The sequence below is a fragment of the Leuciscus leuciscus genome (assembly GCF_965113295.1).
Source record: "Leuciscus leuciscus genome assembly, chromosome: 3".
NCBI lineage: Eukaryota > Metazoa > Chordata > Actinopteri > Cypriniformes > Leuciscidae > Leuciscus > Leuciscus leuciscus.
In genome coordinates, this window is record NC_138727.1 from 54,658,001 (window position 1) to 54,679,287 (window position 21,287).

The 21,287-nt window shown below is 36.5% G+C and overlaps 2 protein-coding genes across 2 annotated transcripts; both read right to left on the reverse strand.

Annotated features, from left to right (window-relative positions):
* Positions 1 to 5,281: 5,281 nt before the first annotated feature.
* On the reverse strand, positions 5,282 to 8,757 carry LOC309493790 (uncharacterized protein). The gene is made up of 5 exons (XM_082163036.1): positions 8,692 to 8,757; positions 7,759 to 7,833; positions 7,613 to 7,645; positions 7,029 to 7,340; positions 5,282 to 6,577 (listed from the first exon to the last, which is right to left on the reverse strand). The coding sequence occupies exons 1-5, from the start codon at positions 8,708 to 8,710 to the stop codon at positions 6,084 to 6,086; spliced, it is 933 nt and encodes a 310-aa protein (XP_082019162.1). The 5' UTR covers positions 8,711 to 8,757; the 3' UTR covers positions 5,282 to 6,083.
* Positions 8,758 to 16,675: 7,918 nt separating this feature from the next.
* On the reverse strand, positions 16,676 to 19,357 carry LOC309495933 (GTPase IMAP family member 6-like). The gene is made up of 2 exons (XM_082165871.1): positions 18,069 to 19,357; positions 16,676 to 17,021 (listed from the first exon to the last, which is right to left on the reverse strand). The coding sequence occupies exon 1, from the start codon at positions 19,334 to 19,336 to the stop codon at positions 18,419 to 18,421; it is 918 nt and encodes a 305-aa protein (XP_082021997.1). The 5' UTR covers positions 19,337 to 19,357; the 3' UTR covers positions 16,676 to 17,021; positions 18,069 to 18,418.
* Positions 19,358 to 21,287: the final 1,930 nt, after the last annotated feature.

Consider the following 21,287-nt stretch of genomic DNA (forward strand, 5'->3'; position numbering starts at 1 on the left):
TTAAAATCAACGAACATATTGTATATCAAGAGTAGGGACACTTTTGTGTGCACTTTGTTTCTTAAATTCACCAGAATAGAATGATTCAAAGTAAAAGTTGTTCCCATACAAAAACTTTGAACTTTTCTGTTTTTTTTTGTTTTTTTTAAAGAGACACACAGACATCAATAATCAGCCTGTGAATCTCAATGGTGACAATAATAAAGCATGTTGCAGTGCATTCTGGGTGCCACCAATCAAAACTCATTCATGGCTCCCATCATGCATTGTGGTATGAATAAATTATGATCTGAATTGTCTTTGTAATTTCCTTTTTTCTTAATATTTTATTTTATTTCTGCTGGTTTTATGTGACTTTTAGTAGCTTGTTTTCTAATAATAAGAGTTGATCTGTTTATCTGAATATGCTGTTTTATCGGCATTGCAGAGATTCATACACTGATTCTTGATGTCTGTGTGTGGCTAAGTGAAAGTTTTTTTTGTTTTTGTTTTTTGTTTATTTATTTATTTATTTATTTATAAGATAAAGATATAAGATTTTTCAGTGATTAGGCTCTATATGAGTTCAGTGATTCAGGTCAAATGATGATTATGTTAAAACATTACCATCACCTTTTCATTTTGTTTATTTTGCTGTTATAACTCAGTTACAGCAGCCAAACAAAATCTAATGTTAATAATTGAAGGGTCATGTACGGTGGCCTAGAGAGCTCAACAGGCTGCAACTGAAGAAAACACTATGCAAATAGAAAAAAACACCCGCAAACTGAGAAAACATCTTTTTCACAACACATGCGTGCTCCAAATACTCACAACACAACAAAATATAGAAACACAGCAAAAGTTCACAACACAAGCAAATACAGACAGTTTTTACAAGATTTTTTTAAAACAAAAAATAAGCAGAAAAGATTTGTCAGATGATGTGGCTCCCTCACCTGGCCAAAGAGAGAAAACACATCTGTGTGCAAAACACATAGGCTACTGTGTGGCAAGTTAACAGACACGAAACTAAAAACATAATATGAAGATTAAAGTAAGAGTAAGCAAGAGTATTTTAATTATTAAAATACTAAAATGTCACCTGGATCATGAGGGAATCTTTCAGGGAGGCACATATTGTATGCAAATTAATATTGACAAATCAATAAAATATTTCAGCAGGTTTGATTTTTTAAATATGGGGGAAATCAGGCTGGGACATTTTTTGCCATTGAGATGAGTGGGGAAAAGTGTCCCAATCAAAATAAATTCTCCCAAATGATGCTCCTGTACACAAATGACACCCTTTTGCCATCTTAAAATATCCTTGATAGTTAAAGACGCGTTATAATCGCTGCAATCACCAACAGAACAAATCCCGTAGTGTCATCTTCAGACTATGAGCAGCATTACACATGAATATAGCCAATCAATGGAGAGCCCCATTAAATCTTACATCTTCTTACCTGTGTGAAGATTAACTCCATCCTTCGTTTAAAGGTGATCTAAGTAACTTTTTTATCTTAACTGAACAGCTTCGGAGTCATTGGAATGGTTATATTACTTATTTCGGGTTGAATGGTGGTCGTTTCGCACCCCCCTGGTGCCCGTGAGTGGAAAATCCGCACTTGCAACTTTGAGCCGGCGGGCCGCCGGCCGCTGCGTCAGGAAGTCTCGCGTGATATCAGGTCTCGCGATGTAAACAATTGCTTTACGGCCAAAAGAAATCTGCTAAAATGCTGTCATTATTGCGCTCCCTCATGCTGTCCGAACCCGAATGAAGAAGACGTTTTAAAGAATGTCCCATCTGCTTTGATGTCGTTGATCTCCTCTGGTGTCTGAGAATCGCCAACGAGTTTTTACAACAGTGTTGTCAAATATCTATTCCGAAGCTGTGGGGGAGCTCTAGAGAGAAACCTGCGAGCAAAAAGCGAGAATACAGCTAAGAAATCCCGAAACTACTGAGCCCTGCTTTATGATCCGTCATTACTGCATTTTAGCGTTGTTTTGAATAAAAGTTTTGTGGTTTGATGACGCACTAATGTGATACTGAAAGCTGATTGGCTTTGAATGGTGACCACTGATAATGATTGGTTATATCTGTGGAAGGAGGCAAATTTCATTTCAGTTTCCCCCTCCCTGAGTCTTTTTCTGTCTCATTGTGGAGACGATGCGTCATTTGAATATCCGTTGTTAACAGTTTATTAATGAGAGGAGTCCTTATGCTTTCTTCAACAAAAACACACACCATTGGCCAAATACACACGTGCCTTCACATACCACAAATACATTTATTTAAACTAAAACCTTCCAGCTTTGTAATGTTATTTTATGTTTTGCTCAAATGCTGCAACAATAAAAATCACATTGAGTTGGAGCATTTAAGTCCATAGTCATAAAAAGTAGTATTGACATAATTACTTCTTGAAATTCATCTCAGAATGGCCTGTTTGAACTCATCCAACTTTTTCTTTCTTTATCATAATGTCAAACACGTGTGCTTTCATTTTTAAGCTCAGAAAGCAACAGAAACAAAGAAAAGAGTCTGAAAAAGTGCCAAAGTTGTACCTTTAGCTTGTCATTGATTTCATACAAATTTTTTAATGACTGTGAACAATATTAATGAACAACTTAAAAAATGAAAAGATCACACACAAGTTTACTGGTAGATGTTTCCCTAATCCTCTCATCTGTATATTGTAATTTCTTTCATGTTGCGTGAACAATGATTTTTGGTTGATTTTTGTTTTTTTATAACATATCTTTATTGGATTTCTATATTTTATACATTGTGAAAATATCTTAATCAAATATTATTCAATAATATATAAATACAAATATACAGGCATAGATATATGACGATTTATATCCTCATAATCATTAAACTTATATTTCACTTATACAGTAACTTCACACATCCAGAGCCTCTTCAATATCTTTAACAAAGTCCAAAACACCTCCTAGATATCATAAAATTAAATGTTTTTTTTCCTTATTACATATGTAAGTTTTTCAAGAGCTAAGCTATTAATGGGATACTTCACCAATTAATATTAAGCTTTGTATCAGTAGAAACCAGGTAGTATTTTCAAATGGCCGTGCCTCCCTCACTCATGTTCCCCTGAGACGAGAGATTTCTGTATTGTGTGTCTGGAAAATCATTTAGCGTCATTGGAGGCTTTATTGGCCAGAGGCGAGAGACTACAGCCAGTAGAAGAAGCTAGTTCTGCATGTTTTCAACCCGCCCATCGGGGGATCTCACGATAAAACGCTGTCTTTTGAGTTGACTAGTAGCCTAGTTGTATCATTTCTTCCGATACTGCCCTCTGTAACCGGTAGGCGTGGCTTGGGAGTGGCCTCGTAGGGCAGCGAAGCAAGTGCATTCTGGGAGTTGTTGTCTTTAATCCACATGAGCCAAAAATAAATTTTCTGGCTTTTCTCAGTCTAGAAGGCACCAACTTCTAAAATAATTTCACATTTCTACTGCATAAATGACCCATTTTAAATACACAGCAAAATCCCCAGTGTTAAATTAACACTCCTCAGTGTACATATGTGTCCACACTACAGGGTGTTAAAAATTAACACTGAAGCAGTGTTGAAGCTAATGAGATAATTAAGTTAACACTGAAGCAGTGTTGAAGTTAATGCAATAATTAAGTGATTAATTAAGTGATGATTGGCCATTAGTGGTGACACCTGATGTTAATAAGCAGAATCATTGACGGAAAGAGAAAAAACAATAACAGAAAAAAGAGAAACACAAGAACTACGATTGACTTCGAGTCATTACACATTGTTGCACTTATTATTACCAGTTTGACTTTATTTCTGTCATACATCGACAAAAGTTCTCGAGATTCAACAGAAGTTAAGACGGTAATGTTTTATGGAATTTTTCTTTTCAAGTTACCATTATGGTGGTCAGTGGTTGCTTTAGTTGGGCTCTTGACCCTTTTTTTATTTTTCAATATTAGTTTTTCTCTGGTTGCTACAACTCTGTGTTTATAAAGCACATTTGTTACTGCAAGAGAAAACATGATCTGCTCACAATACGTTTTGATGATAAAAACATTATCATGTAGTGACCTGATTCACTGATGTCATTCAGAGTCTAAATTTTTGACTATATGCTTGATGTCTCGTTTTAGTATTGGTGATTGTAGCTCTGAGATTCTACAGTTTGAGATCCAACAGCAATATGAACAATTTTGAAAATACTTTGTGCAAAGAAGTTATTGTGTCTAAACACACAGACATCAAGAATCAGCATATGAGTCTCAACAATGGTGACAATAAACAAACTAGTGACAAACAGATCAACTCTGAACATCACAAAACAAGCTACTAAAGTCAGAACAAAACAATAGCAAAATAAAAGCAAACAATGAAAATTACAGGACAATTCAGCTGCATAATTTATTCATGCTGCAATGCATGATGTCAGCCATTGATGCGTTCTGATTGGTGGCTCCCATCATGCACTGCAACATTAAGCATTTGTTTGATTGTCACCATTGTTGAGATTCATATGTAGATTCTTGATGTCTGTGTGTGATTTTAAATTCTTCAGATCTTTAAACATTGTCGGAAGTAACTACTGTAGTGAAAAAATAATAGAACATTTAGATAATCAGTTTATAATGATGGGTGCCATTAGTAAAGCAGGTCACTAGTAATTTCATCATCAAATCATAACCAGGGCTGCAGTTCCAAAAGCATCTTAAGCCTAACTTGATCACAGACCAACTGCAACAAATGGTCTATACAATCAAATTAGGCTTGCAATGTTTTCAGGAAACACAGCCAAAATCATAGCTTCTCTTGCCACAACACATATGCTTTATAAGCACAGAGTTGGAGCAGCCAGAGAAATACTAATGTTAAATAGTAAAGGGTCAAGAGCCCAACTAAAGCAACCACTGGTCACCATAATGGTGACATGAAACGAAACATTCCATAAAACATTACCATCTAAACTTCTGTTACATCTAAATAAGACCGTGTGAAGATGTATGACAGAAATAAAGTCAAACTGGTAAAATAATAAGTGCAATAATGGTTCAAAGTCAGTAGTTGTTGTGTTTCTCTTTTTTCTGTTCTTGTTTCTCTTTCCTTCAGTGATTCTGCTTGTTATCATCAGGTGTCACCACTAATGGTCAATCATCACTTAATTAATCACTTAATTACCTCATTAACTTCAACACTGCTCCAGTGTTAATTTTAACACCCTGTAGTGTGGACACATATGTACACTGAGGAGTGTTAATTTAACACTGGGGATTTTGCTGTGTACACATACATTTTTCCAGCTGTGAAATAAATATCCCTTTAAGTTTTTCAGCCATAGTCCAAGGTTAGGAGAGTATTCTTCCAACGCATCTGGCTTGCAGAAGACATAAGTCAAGTCAAGTCATAAGTCCATCCAACTTTCTTTCTTTAATAGATAAATTATATTTGTATGTGTGTAGATACTCAGTATACAGGGCTTACAGGGATTGGAGAGGAAGTCAATTGAGAAATATATTGAGTCACCCCACCCCAAAACTTTTGCACCTCCTCGCAGTCCCACACACAATCCAAGAAATGTACCTTGAAGCTTATTGCATGCACAACATAGGTCAGGGTTATGAGGGTTATACAAGTTCTCATTATCCAGTTATACTGTAAGAGTTCCCTGTAGGTTGTCTACGCATCACCAGCACTTTCTATTCCCTGCAGAAACTTTTCCGTATCAGCCGGCCGGGTCTTCAAACTCACGGGTCTGTCCATCAGTTGTCAGACACAACTTGGCAGGGTAAACTATTCCTTAGTTAATGTTCAGGGATCTCAGTCGTTGCTTAACACCGTCAAAACGCCTCCTTTGACGGTAGGCTGTGCCGATAAATCCGGGAATATCCTGACTCTTTCTCGCCATACATGATCTTGCCTTTAGCCCTGGCAGCTCGCATCACTTGTACTTTATCTTGAAAGTTCAAGAACTTCATGATCTGCACTCTTGGAGGAGATGCTGGATGGGATTGTGTCCGAGCAGTTAGTCTGTGTGCTCTCGTGATGATGGGAGGAGTCGGGAAGGTTGCGGGTCCCAGCATTTCACGCAGTCATTTTTCCAAGAAGGCAACTGCGTCAGGAATCTCCACCTTTTCGGGCAGATTAACCAGTCTGAGGTTCGATCTCCGAGAACGGTTTTCAAGATCGTCTAGCTTGTGTGAGAGGAAAGCTACACGCTTCACTACCTCTTCCATTTTGCTCTTCTCTGAATTAACGGTTTCTTCTACGTTGCTAGTGCGCTCTTCGGCAGCTTCCATGCGCTCAGAGAAGTCTCTCACATCCTTTTTAACATCATGAATCGCATTCAGAAGACCATCAATCTTCTTGGCAAAATCAGTTCTCATCATCTCCAATTTTTGGATCACATCTAGATTCTGGCTGGAGTTGGCACAAGATTCCTCAGACTGGGAGGTGCTGCATGCATTAGCTGTTGAGCTAGCTACACTGCTAGCATCCCACTCGTCCTCATGTTCCTTGACTGGAGAACAGTCCGATTTGTGCTTAGTTTTGGCTTTTTTCGACTGCATTTTAATCCTTAGTTCACCTTGAAGAGTTAATAAGACAGTTGCTCAGTAATTGTTTATTTAAACACAAATAATGTAGATAAAAACACAGCTGAATTATAAGGACTTATAGAATAAGCAATAAACAGAGAAGAAACTATAACGGAAAACCGGAGATAAACTACAAACAAGACTGAGGTAATGGGAACAATGAACAGAACAGACAAACTTCATAAAGAAACCATGAAGACCTGTATGCTTTGATTACACAATCTGATTTGCAATTGCTAAACACCCTTTAATTGGGTTCTATCAAACTTTTTGGGTACCAAATATGAAGCGCCTCATAGAATCCTGTAATATTCTATATAGAACCTTTTCTTCTGAGAGTGTAGAGGAAAGGAGCTTCAGAAATCATGTGTAAACAGTTGTCAAGAAGGGTAAGAGACAATCTCTTGCAGTAATTGTAAGGGTTCATTGTGTGTCATTTACCTTTTTTCTTATTCCTGACTTTATCTGCGATGACTTTTGTGCCTACGAGAACAGCTCCTTTTGCCATTATAGCAGCAGGAACCGCGAGTCCACCAGTGACCACCGCAGCTCCTGCAACAGCGGCTCCTACAGCGGCTCCCACCAACACCTTCTTGATGATCCGCTTACGGCGCCTTCTCTTCTCCACTCTTTTCTCATCTTCTGAAGTCTTCCGCTGGTCTTCCTCTTCCGATCTCTGCTTCTTCTTCTTTTTCTTCTTCTTCTTCTTTTTCTTCTTCTTTTCTACTTTACATTTCTCTTTATGCCTGCTTTCTGAGGGTGGTGAAAGTGTCAATCAGCAGACAAACAGCAGTGAGATTCGTGAATTAGGAAAAATCTTTATGAGTCTAATTGAGAAAGGCAGCATGCGTTCATGCTGAAAATCCTGAATGTCCTAGACCATTTTGCATCTTGAGTGCTCTTAATTATTTGAGAACACATTCGAATAAATATACATTTGGACATATGAGCAAAATAATGAGGTTTAACAATTAAACAAGAGCACAATTACACATTTAATCATTTTTATTAAGTTTTCAACATACCCAAGGTGACTGATAATTCTTCATCATCTGATTCTAAACAAGAAGAACGATTCAAATTAGAATGGCATCACAATACATAGTATGTTCATTAGCATTAAATGTAATCATCATCACATACGATGTCTGAACGTTCAGATTTCTGTCACCTTCAGAATCAGAGGTATGAGTACTCAAATCTTCATCAGATGAAAAGGACAGTACGGCCAGTTCCTCTGCAACGTCTGAAAGGAGAGACATTAGATTAAATACACGGCTGCTCTTCTCTTCACCATTGGCTGCCTGTGAGGTTCAGTATCAGTTATGAAATACTGCTAGTTCCTTAACAACTTCTAAATGGTTTATTGACTCCTTTATTGTATAAGGAGTTTTCTCCTGTCACAGTTGCTCAGGGTTTGGGTCATGAAGCTCGGTTCATGAAGAATCGCATTTTCATAAATATAAGACATCATTATTCGTTGAAAACATATTTCCTGTTAAACTCGTTTCCCAGAGACTCCCTGCAGCACAAGCCTCAGGTCATGTAAATCGTTTGGTCCGTCATGTTTACTGAAGCCATTCATGGAGCTCTTGTTGATTTCCAAAAAGTTGCTTTAATAAGTCAAACACACCCCAGTTATTCTTCTTTGATAATTATTTATTACTTATCGGATGTTTTATTGTATGAATAACTACTGGATATGTATCCTACTCTGGTGTTCTTTGCTTTTCAGATTATATATTGTGTGGAATGAGGTGTGAGATGATAAACAGATTGTGTTATTTCTTTTTTTATACAGGTGATTTTTAAATTTTCACATGGATGACATACCCTGGCCATTATATTTGCAGAATTATGCCATGTTTTTATAATGCAGTGTAATGAAACATGAACATGTAGCTTATATTTTTAACCCTTAAATCAAAAGTTTGTAGCATGGTCGTTTAATAATCTAATAAATATTTGTAATAAACAATTTTTGTCATTTTTTTTATTCTGTGAATCAGAACTACCATGGAATTTAATTTAGCCTAATAAAAACTAATTATTATTAATTATTATTACTCGCTGCAGTGTGTGAGGTTGTTTAATTTAGACTGACCTTCACATCCTGATGCCATTATATCCTGCAGTTCAGCGGTTTGTTTCGTCAGAGTCTCTCCGTCTGTCACTAGTGACTGTATGAACTGAATAACTGTAACTGAAAGTGTCTAAGCTGTTTTGCACACTAAATATCAGGAAAAACAACCCATTGGCTGTAAATGTAATCCCTGCATACAGCACAGGCAATAGTACACTGTAAAACCTTGTTGTATTTCCCCCCACTAAAACAGTAATTTAATGTAGAAAACAATGCATTCTCACACACACACACACACACACACACACACACACACACACACACACACACACACACACACACACACACACATATATATATATATATATATATATATAAAGATATACATACATAGGTGTGTGTGTGTGTGTGTGTGTGTGTGTGTGTGTGTGTGTGTGTGTGTGTGTGTGTGTGTGTGTGTGTGTGTTAAAGCAGCCAGAGAAAAAAATAATGTTAAAAAGTGAAGGGGCAAGAGCTAAAGCAAACATTTGTGACTTCAAACTTTATTATTTCACTAAAACATCAATATCTAAACCTCTCAATAAGAGCTTCTCAATAAAAGCTTCAGATGTATGACATAAATAAAGTCAAACTGGTTAGTAATAAGTGTAATAATGTACGATGGCTGGAAGTTTGTGTTTCTGCTTGTCTCGTCTCTTTTTCTGTTCGTGTGTTCCTCTTTTCTTCAGTGATTCTGCTTGTTAACAGTAGGTGTTCATCACTAATGCTCAACATTATCACTAATCACTAACATATTCACATAATTATCTCACTGCAAAACTGCGTCAATGTTACTTTTCCCTTTACAGTGTGCACACTACAGGATTTTCCTGTGGGGTTGAAAGGGTTAAATGTATTTTAACAATAATAAACTGTAAATTAAGTTTATGGCAACAAATTGTAGAAAAACAGTTATATAATTTACCGTAAAATCGAGAAAATGTTTGCGCCCGACGCAAATCTAAAAGGGGTTGGTCTGAAGTAGCTTCATTATTCATAGGTGTGGTTTGGGCGTAACGTGAAATAAACCAGTCAGAGCGACATCTCACATTCCCTTTAAGAGCAGGCGCGCTTGTTCTATGGTGGCTTGCTATTACAACAGCGGATTTGCCAGGCGCGCGCCAGGAGCGGTTCACAGCCGAGGAGACCGACGTTCTCGTCAGGGCCGTAAAACACAGAGAAGTGACATTGTATGGGGATGGGAGAAACCCACCCAAATAAGCTTCGGTTAAACAGGCATATATAAAAATTTTGGTAAATGTGTAAGCTAGATTTATGCCTATTTTTTTCACATCTTCATGGACACAACAATGATTTCCCTAGTGTGTTAATATTTTTCCTTGTAATAATGTATGGTTTTCTAAAAATGAGAACTGCTGCATCTGTGTGTAGATGATATAAGCAAAGTGTATGCGCGTTGTGCACATGCTTCATTGATTATGGCCAAGCATGCGCCCTTAAAATAGCATATGAATAACATGCGCAATGCGCCACTGACTTCAGACTAGGTTTTTCCTGGTCTGTGGCGGAAATGTTTTCGGAACCTGCAAAATAGCACCAGGGAACGTTTGCACCGGAACACGCCTCCTCTTTTCGCTGAACCACCCCCGGGAGCGCAAGTCATTCCCTAATTTCAGCTTCAGTCTAGGAGAAGATCTACAAACATTGATGATATGCTGCATGTTTATGGAATTACTTTTGTGGCAATACTAATGAACGTAACTTTTCAAGAAACTAATGAAAATTGTATGAAAGTTGTTGAGGTGCGGATCTTAAACTAGATGACAACCGCTACAGATTGCTCAGAACAATAAATCACTTGGTCCATGTCCATAATAAAGTTCTTTACTGTTGTCTTTTGCTTCATACATCAGTATGGGTGTGGTTCTATAAATGAACAATAATAACAATAATGAATATACAGTATACAATGAGGCAGAAACAGTACTGGACAAAATAAAAGTAATGCAATAGCATAAAGATAAGGACATATTATACAAGTCCAGCAGCTGTGCATTTACCTCAGGTTTATACACATAACTTTAAATAAACTATCACATAGTATTACATCACATAATATTCAAAAAGTAACATTCAAAGTCTAATTCAGCATGTTTTATGCTGAAATGAATGTGCGATCGAGCTTATGTGTGCATTGACTACCTCAAAGGAATAAACAAACTTTTAGAATTGCAATATAACGTAGCAGCAACTAAATCTACCAATATATACATGAAAGAGTATTTAACTACTTACTTTTAAGATGTACGCACACAGTATGAGCAAAAATCCGCTAGAAATCGGACCAGATCAGCACGGAGATTACTACAAAACTGCCGCGAGATTTAGCAACATTACATGTCTGGGCATGAACACATTTTGATTGACATTCAGTTCTCCCGATCTAACCCAATAAAATTACAGGAATGATAATCAGGTGATTCAGAAATAATATCCTAAAGTGCAACAAATTAAATGTCCAGCAGAGGGCACCAGCGTCATTAAAGCTTAGCCTTTTAATATAAATTGAAACTGAATAAAATATCTTTGAAACTGAAAAAGAATAAATCGCAGGCAATTTTTTTGTCTTCGTTTTTAATACACTGCATGTTTTGCTAACTATTTCTCATATTTCTTTCGCTTATCTGAACTTACAAATGCGCTTCCAGAGTTTTCATTTACGCTTCTGAAATTTTCGTTCGCCGTTCTGACACATTTCTCTCGTGGGGGCGGGGCTAGTAGCAGTATGTTCTCATTATATCTGTATTTATTTGCTGCTACACTATATTGTTGAGATGATTTCTTATAGAAGGAATAGTACAGACGAATGATATAATTATCATTAGTCATCGTCGCTATCAGGATACTGGATAGCCTACTCGTGGTAAGTACGATTTTCGTAAAATAAAGTACGGTTTATTTTTACTAATAATTTCTCTTCTACTATTTATAATACAGTACTGGCTTTTTTCAGGTGGAGAGGCATTTTAGAGCTCAGTGAGAGCCCATAACATTATACAGCTGTGTTGTCTTGATTTAACTTAGCCCAATCATACATGACTTATTTATCTACATTCGGTTACAGTCTTCGATTAGATCATATTTCCCCCCAGCCACCCCAAACAACATTGGGCTAGAGTACTGTACAGTATCTGTACTGTAGCCTACAGTACAAAAGGTACTGTATCAGTCAATGACCGATGCCATAGGACCAGAGCGCTGTCAATCACTGCCTGATTCAACTTTGGCAATGTAAAGCCTTTTTTTTTACCATGCCAATAAAGCTATTTAGGGATGCACCGAATATTCGGCCAGCGAAAATTTTCGGCAGAAAATGGCCCAAAAGTGCATTTTCGGTTTTCGGCCGAAAGACTTTTATCAACGAAACAATACGGCCGAAATGTTGTGATGACGCAAACAGCAGATACCGCGGCCTGCACGTGCTTGTCTGAAGCAACATATCTGCGGTGTGGACGTATTTCAATATATCTGAGAGTGACCCACGGACAGCGATTTTTAAAACACAGACGTCCCGACTCCCAAGTCTTCTGGAAGTTCCGGGAGTCTCCCGCGTATTGATAGCGGCTCCCTGATGCCCGCAAATTAGTTTAAATCTCCCGGAATCGCGAGCGAGCATGAGCGCGCATACGTAGCGCGCGCGCGCGGCAGAGAGAGGGAGCGAGAGACCTTTGCTGCGTTCCAGTCCACTTTTAGACATGCACTTGCGAACTTCCCTAAGCACTTCCCCTCGGGGGAATCCCTGCCGCCATTTTGAAGTGCGTTCCACTTCGTGAAGTGGACGAGGGAAGTTTAGATGGACAGACCCTCGTTCCCTCGATTTTGACCGAGGGAGCGAGTCTACTTCATATGTACACTTCAGGCACCTATATGTCCCACAATGCAGTACGATTGTGACGTCACCAGAGATCTCGTTTTATCACCACCACAACAGACAACTCTATGATTTATTATATATATATATATTTATTTAAAACAACCCAAACACACATATAAACATTTGGATGCTGCATTAAACAAATTCTTAAAGGGAAAAAAATGTAAATAATAAATCAACTACATAGCTGATTCCAAGTGATCAAGGGCTTAGGATGTTCCAATTCAGCCCATTGCAGTTTCCGCCAGTAGTGGGCACTCGCAATGACGTACATCCGAGTGAACGAGACGGTGGGAAGTTAGCAAGTGAAGGGCATGACAACTTTGGACTGGAACGCAGCCCCCGCGTGTACCAGAGCAGCCGTCATTTCTCAGAGGTGTGTGTGTTTACCATAGCTGTTTATGGTTTTTGCAACTCACGTCCGTGAGCATATAGCTGCAGATATTATTATGGGCTATGGCAGTATTGACCTAAATGCACTTTGTTTTTATGAGAGAACATTTCATTTTTAAACCTTTCTGCAGGCCAGTAGGCTTTTACATTATTATTTAATGTACACATGAGTGGGGTCAAGTTAAACATTTAATTTTATACTTTGCAATGTGCTAAATAAATATTTGCATACAATTTTTATTAATTTATTCTTTGAAACTTTAATATTAATTTATGCAATGCCTTGATTATAGTAAAGTTAGGACACAGTCATAGCCATAAATGCAATGGTACTAATAATTGGCATAATTTATTTCGGTGTTTCGGTTTTCGGCCTTAGTTTCCTCTTTTTCGGTTTTCGGTTTCGGCCAAGAATTTTCATTTCGGTGCATCCCTAAAGCTATTTAAACCTGAATTTCTCAATTGCTGATTTATTTTTGAAAGAGGAGAGACACGACTTGACCACAGACCACGTCTCTGTTCATAATATGTAAACACTCAATTATTTTGAAGTATCGCCCTGGTCGCAATATTTATTCTGATTACTTTAGTGTGATAAAGATGACTGATAAAGCTATTATATGTAGCTAGTATGAGTAACAAAATGCCTTTTCTGTGTCCATATTTGACTTATAATAATGCAAAAAAAACTTTAATCTTTAATAGTCTTTAATAATAAATATATGTCCAAATTAAAAACTTAATACATGCAAGTAATTATGACTGAAAACATCCAGCAACTAGGGAATACACAGCCATGGATATATGATTATATATAGGGCTATACAGCCATCTACTGGTTACACAACAGTATTACAGATGATAAATGCTGCATGACTCCGAGGTAAATATTTAGTATTGTAAAATTAGAAAAAAACATTTATATAATTTGTTTGGAATAAATATTTTAAGTCTGCAACTTGTTACTGTATGTGGGAGTTCAAAACAAAATGTTGGAACAGTCAAAGAAAAACTGACATTAAAAAAAGAAAAGGGTCCAGAGACCAACTAAATCAAACACTGATCACCATAATGGTGACTTGATACGAAAAATTTCATAAAACATTACCGTCTAAACTTCTGTTGAATCTCAAGAACTTTTGTAGATGTATGACACACATAATAAAGTCAATCTGGTAATAATAAGTGCAATCATGTGTAATGGCTCAAAGTCAGTTGTAGGTCTTGTGTTTCTCTTTTTTCTGTTCTTGTTGTTTCTCTTTCCTTCAGTGATTCTGCTTATTAACATTACGTGTCGCCACTAATGGCCAATCATCACTTAATTAATCACTTAATTATCTCATTAACTTCAACACTGCTTCAGTGTTCATTTTTAACACTCTGTAGTTGGACCTATATGTAGACCGAGGAGTGTTAATTTAAATGAAATACAATTATCAATTTTAAAAAAAATGGCAACAAGAACATTCTTTGTGTGACATATGTAATGAAATGCCCTTTGAGGTCTGTATCATCTGACAGCAGGCCACGATTGTAATTTTCATATTGTTTAAATTCCTCTTATTGTAAATGTATATCATGCTAACAATGAGTGATGTGATGGCCATGCTTGCCAACCTTGATTACCTGGTTGTAGTGAAACTTTCTTGACGGCTGAATATACAACGCATTCTCATCCTAGGGCGTCATATACTGACGCTTTTGACATTTCGTCTACATCGAACGCACATGGCACCCTTTAGCGTCAATATGAGACGCACAGAGCTTTGTTCGGTTATGGGTAGGTTTAGGTCTGGGGTAGGGTTAGGGTTAGACCGCTAGGTGGCGCCTTCTGGCCCATATCTACTGTATCTGCGTCTCATATTGACGCTAAAGGGTGCCATGTGCGTTCCATGTAGACGAAATGTCAAAAGCGTCAGTATATGATGCCTTGGGATGAGAACGGGCTGGAATATATCACACACGTTTGCTACTATTCTCTTTAAATTGTAACAGCTCAACCTAATCAGAGCCTAACATGCAAAATAATCATCAGGAATGAACAAATATTTTCCGAAAACATTGGACACTATACAATATTTTAAGTATTATATAATGTACAATTACACCTGAATAGACTGAATAGATCTCTTGCGCTCCTAAAAGCTTCTGTCGACAAAGTAGTAGCAGCAGGTAAATATAGATCAAATTAAAAAACAAACATTACTTAATATCACTAAAATGAAATAGAAAGCTGTGCTTACAGACGCTCAAATCCACACATAAACACACCACTGACGTCTTCACTTCCAGGTCAAGAAGCTGTCAATCAAAAACTCAGTAGCCAATGAGAACACACTGCTACTAGCCCCGCCCCCACGAGAGAAATGTGTCAGAACAGCGAACGAAAACTTCCGAAGCGTAAACGAAAACTTCAGAAGCCTAAACGAAAACTTCAGAAGCATAAGCGAAAACTTCAGAAGCGTAAATGTAAACTCGGGAAGCGCATCTGTAAGTTCAGATCAGCGATAGAAATATGAGAAATAGTTAGCAAAACATGCAGTGTATTAAAAACAAAGTCAAAAAATTTGCCTGCCATTTATTCTTTTTCAGTTTCAAAGATATTTTATACAGTTTCAATTTATATTTTCATTAGTTTCTTGAAAAGTTGCGTTCATTATTATTGGCACAAAAGTAATTCCATACATGTTGCTTTATTTAACAATTTAACAATGTTTTACAGTGTATACCTCAAACCACCCTGAGAATATCCAGTTTCATCTTATGTCACAGTTTAAGAAGATTTCCCTGTTAAATTACATAAAAGCAGATTGAACATTCAGAAAATGCCTATTGTTTCTCTAAAGAAAAAATAAAGTCATACAGGTTTTGAACAACATGAGGGAGTAAACGATGACAAAACTTTCTTTTTTTTTATCAACTAGGCTATTCCTTATTATAATCATTTCCTCCCATATATAGCAAACTATGTGACATTCACTATGTATAAATGTGTAAAACTGTCACGTGCCTTGTAAGTTCAGCGATGTACATTTTTTAGAGATTAACAGATTAATCTAGCTATTAAAAATAGGTTTGTTTATTTGGTGTGAAACGGTGAGTATTATTATGTTTTATGTTTGTCCATGTTAAATTGTGCCTCACATTCACAAGCTGATAGTCTGATTATAACCAGTGTCAGTCCTGTCTGTAACTAGCAAACAGTGCTACTGTTCATTTAACACTGGGAGTTTCTGTGTGCCTGTATGACAAATTTCTATAAATAAATGTAAAAGGAATATAAATAAAAAATACATAAATTAAAAAAAAAAATATTTAACTTTGTGATTAACAGTATTATTTTTCATTTATTATAACAAAAGGCAAATAATGTGAAAAACAATTTTTTTCAAATTAAAGAAGGACAACAAAAGGAAACAGGTGTCAGTTTTACAACCTTAAAATAATACAAAATCCTCAAAAACACAGAATCACCAGCATGTAAATGTAAACCAGCAAATGTAAATACATATTACAACGCTAAAGAAAAACTGACTATTACACTCTAGTACACTGTAAAAATGAATACGAATGAATACGCTAAATCTAATCAATAAAATTGAGGCAACAGATTACAAGCAATATTATTAATTAAATTTAACAAATTAGAATTGAGTAATAATTAACCAAATTAATTCCTTAAAAGTTAACCATTTAAAATTAGTCAAATTTACACATTTTTTAAAACAAAAATATCAGACTGACGTCAAAGATGAATTAAGAACTCTTTTTTTTTTATTGCCAACATTGAAGACACCTGATGTTAACAAGCAGAATCACTGAAGGAGAAAACCGTAATTAGTATGGTACTATTATGGTGATCAGAGTGTGTTTTAGTTGGGCTCTTGACCCTTAAATCATTAACTTTAGCTTTTGTTTGGCTGCTGTACGTGAGTTATAACAGACAGATGAACAAATAGAAAAGGTGATCTGATGGTGTTGGTTATGTTAAAATAACATAATCATTATTTCACAATCATTTGACCTGAATCAGGGCCGGCCCGAGGCATAAGCGAACTAAGCGGCTGCTTGGGGCCCCCTCGCCACCAGGGGGCCCCCTATCGAGTTTTTTTTTTTTTTTTTTTTTTTTTTTTTTTACATATTAATTAACTTAAACAAGTGACATAAATGAATGAAAGGATTAATAATTCAAGACAAGAAAATTCTGATTTCATGATCAATATACCTGCCTACAACTGCTGCTGTGTCTGCCAGTGTTTTGAGTCATGCGCATAACCTCGCGTGCATAGACAATTTGTGCGCAAAGTCACGGTAATGTTAAGCCATGTCACAAAAATTTGATTTGATCAATGATTTATCCTTTAAATGTAATGATATCCAGAACAGAACAAGAATAAAAAAATAACTATAAACAAGCCAAAACGAAATAATTTAAAGCCAAAGTGAAAGTAAGCGCCGTTGGGCTCACGTATCTCTCTCATTAGAATCAAAATGTTTCAACATTCGCGATGGATTTGGATGGTAAACTATTCTTTATCATAGGCTTTGTACTTCACTCACGTTCCAATATCGACGGAAAAAATCATCCTCTTCACACGCGCAAAAATGTGCTTGGAAACATCACAGTGGAAGATTACAAAGCTGGAATATGTTGTGTGTGTTTGTGTGTGTGTGTGTGTGTGAGTCGCGGGCGCGATCGAACAGTGGAAACATAAAAACATACTCCGTCATGTTCATACAAGACATCATTCAAACTGCAAATTGTTGCAAAACGTTGGAGGATATTTTGCAAATATTTTTTTTAATATGTTTTGTGACAGTTTGTTTTTAGAAGTTTCCAAGAGTTAGTAAAAGAGTACAGAAAAAGTTTAAACTTTTTTAAGTATCTATTTTTTTATTAAGTATTTATTTTGTATTAATAACCTCATTGTATTCATTTATAATGTAACATTATAGCGTGACATTGAGTCAATAATCGTGACTCTGGTGCACAGGTGACTCTGCGTGGTGGGAGGGGGCCCCCAAATCAAATTCTGCTTAGGGCCCCCAAAAGGCTCGGGCCGGCACTGACCTGAATCACTGAACTCATATAGAGCCCAATTTAGGTTTACTTTATTAATTATAGCAGCACTGTCCTTGTACAGCATAATGTTTTTACCTTTTGCAAATAATTAAATAATTAAAAATTCCTCAAAAACACAGAATCACCGGCATGTAAATGTAAATTACAACGCTAAAAAAAAATCTGACTATTACAGTCTAGTAGTACAAGAAAAAAATTTGTATTATTATAATTACTTATTTTGAAGCATTGACAGCCTATATGTGGAAGTAAATGTGTTTGTTTCAAATGAGTTTGTTCTACTCATGTTATATAGGCTTCATGTTTTGTAATGATACAGTCTTTTAGTTATGTTTTTCTTAAGAGCTATCATTTCTTGCCAAAAAATAGACTCCAGATCCCACTGCTACTGCTACCAGAACTGCCACTGCTGCTGCTACTCCTGTTGTTGCTGCTCCTATTGCTGCTCCTATTACTGCTGCTTGTCCTGCAGTGAATGGAGTTCCCGTCATAGATGCCGTTACTCCTGCTGCTCCTATTACTGCTGCTTGTACTGCAGTGAATGCAGTTTCCACTATAGATACTCCTGCTGCTGCTGCTGCTACTCCTGTTACTACTTCACCTACTACATATCCTCCCACTGCTCCCACTGCTATTGCTAATGCAAATAATACTCCTCCTGCACATTTCTTGAATAGAAGATCTTTCTGAGTCTGCTTGTAATCCTGTTCTGTGTATCTCTTGTATGCATTCTTTCTCCTCAGTGACTCAATCTTTTCCAGAAGCTCAGTGACCTGAGATCGATCTTCATCTCTGTTGTTAAAAACATGAAAATGATAATCTTCTATTTGACCGTGTAACTGATCTCCGTGAGCAAAGAGCACTATTAAGTGATTTAAGAATGTTGCTCCAAAATGATCCTGGATCCATTTCAGAACTTTATGGTACTCCACTGTGAAAGGCTCACCCAGTCCGGTCACCAGCAGAAACACATCAACACTATGAAGAGTAAGCATCTTCTCTATTTGAGTCTGAGCGTCTGTGATCTTCACTGATGTATCAGAGAGTCCTACAGTGTCGATCACTGTGATTGTTTGTCCATCCAGCTCTGTTTGTGCTGATTGACAGGTTCTGGTCACAGCCTCATTAGACAAATCTTCTGTAAATGTTCCTCTAACACCTATGATGGTGTTTCCTGAAGCGCTCTTTCCTGATCCAGTCGAGCCCAACAGCATAATATTGATAACAGGAGATCCTTCCATGATGTTCCTCTGCATCTTGTCTGTCAGTGGAGTAGATTTTTTTCCTCTCTCTCTAATATTACGAGGAAACATATTTTGTTATTAAATTAATTAAACGTGCTGCCTTTTACACAGTTTAAATATATATATATAGTGGTGTAACAGTACATGCAGAGGCGAACCTACATTAAGGTCGAGCCCCAGGCACAATTAATTAATAAGGCCCTTCTAAAATATTTTTTTGTTAATATATCTTTGTTACCTAGACATAATTATACAAACAGTAGTCAAAACACATCTAACAGAATATAAATCATTTTTTATAACATTAAAATGCTTATTTTTTAATTAACAAAATGTCAATCTTCATCCTTATAGTAGAAGATACAAAACAATCTTGATATTTATAACGGACTGTCACCATAAAAACTGTGCTTTGTGTGGTGGTGACAGGAACAAGCAATTTAATCTTTATTTTATTAGTTTATCAACTAATTATGTTAACTCAACTAATTTAACGTATAAGAGCTGGAAAAAACTAATTACTAATTAAATAATGTCAACTAAGTAAATGTATTGATTAAGGCTGCCAAGATTGAAGATTTTTCTAGTCGACTAGTAGTCATTCATTTAAGCAATTAGCCGACTAATCGCATGTTAATATTAATTTAATTTAGGCTGCTTGAATATATACTGGGTGCATGGAGGAATATGTGTGTATTCCACACTCAAACACACAGATAAAGCTTGCCAAAAAGAAATGCACCTTTCATACGGATTCATAGACTGTAAAAACAGAGAGCAGACAAACGGCTAGTAGTGACATCAGCGGCAATCCACCTGTCACTCAAGTGGCCACGCCCTTAATTATGCAGAAATGTAAGGCTTAATATAATTTAAACGGATGACATATTAAAATTCACCCCCCTCACATTTGTCATGAAAGGCTATACCTGAACAACTTTTAGTAGCAGATATAAAAAATGCCTTATGTGCAATTTACATGTTTTTTTTTTAGTGTTGATTATTATATCTCAAAATAAATAGCAGCTGAATTCAATCATTTGAGCTCTGTTGTTAATATTATAGTAATGTTTAATTAAGGGCTCCCTATAGTTTTTTTTTTTTTTATAGAAATTATTTGAACACATGTAGACATTTGTTACACACAGTTTATTAAAAATAAAATAAATAAGCAAATGTTTTTTTACTAGCATTCTGTCATTTTCGAGCTCCTAACGCCTTCACTAACCCACTTCTCAACTATAAAGGCAGATCACAGTACAGTCACTTGATGTGATGTTAATCTCATTTAAATAACTTCCAGTGCTAGTTTTGACAGTATGTGTGTTTAGGCACACTTGGTATGGCGTGCGTATGGGCATTTAATCGATCCGATCACCAACACAACACCAATGTCAACATACTAAACACAACTGAACAAGTCTCATATAAAACTATGACCATTATGAACACTAATACATGACTGGATACCCTATAGATTTAACATCTACTCACCTGTGTGAAGAATCAATGTGAGCTCCACAAGGTTCACTTCACTTCCTGATGTTAAGCAGCCCAAACCAGTGAAAATACAAATCTATATAACTTCCTGGTCATGTGACCTGATGATGTCACACCACCTGTAATTTATTCACTAACCCTTGTAACACATACACAACTTGGATTTTGAAAATGTTATTTCGTCTATTTTTAACAAGGGGGTAATCTTTCAGAAAAAACTGAAGCTTCCCCGGGCGCCGCCATTGATTAGCGGACCATCACCTGCTGTTAGCATCCCATTGACTCCCATTCATTTTGGCGTCACTTTGACAGCGAATAACTTAACATCTGAGGCGTTTAAAGACTCCATTTGTCCATTATTTATTTCTTAAGAAACACGAAAATGTATAAAAGGATATATTACCACTGTAAAAAAATATCGTAATTTTAATGGTAAAAGACTGTAAAAAATGCTACAGTGAAA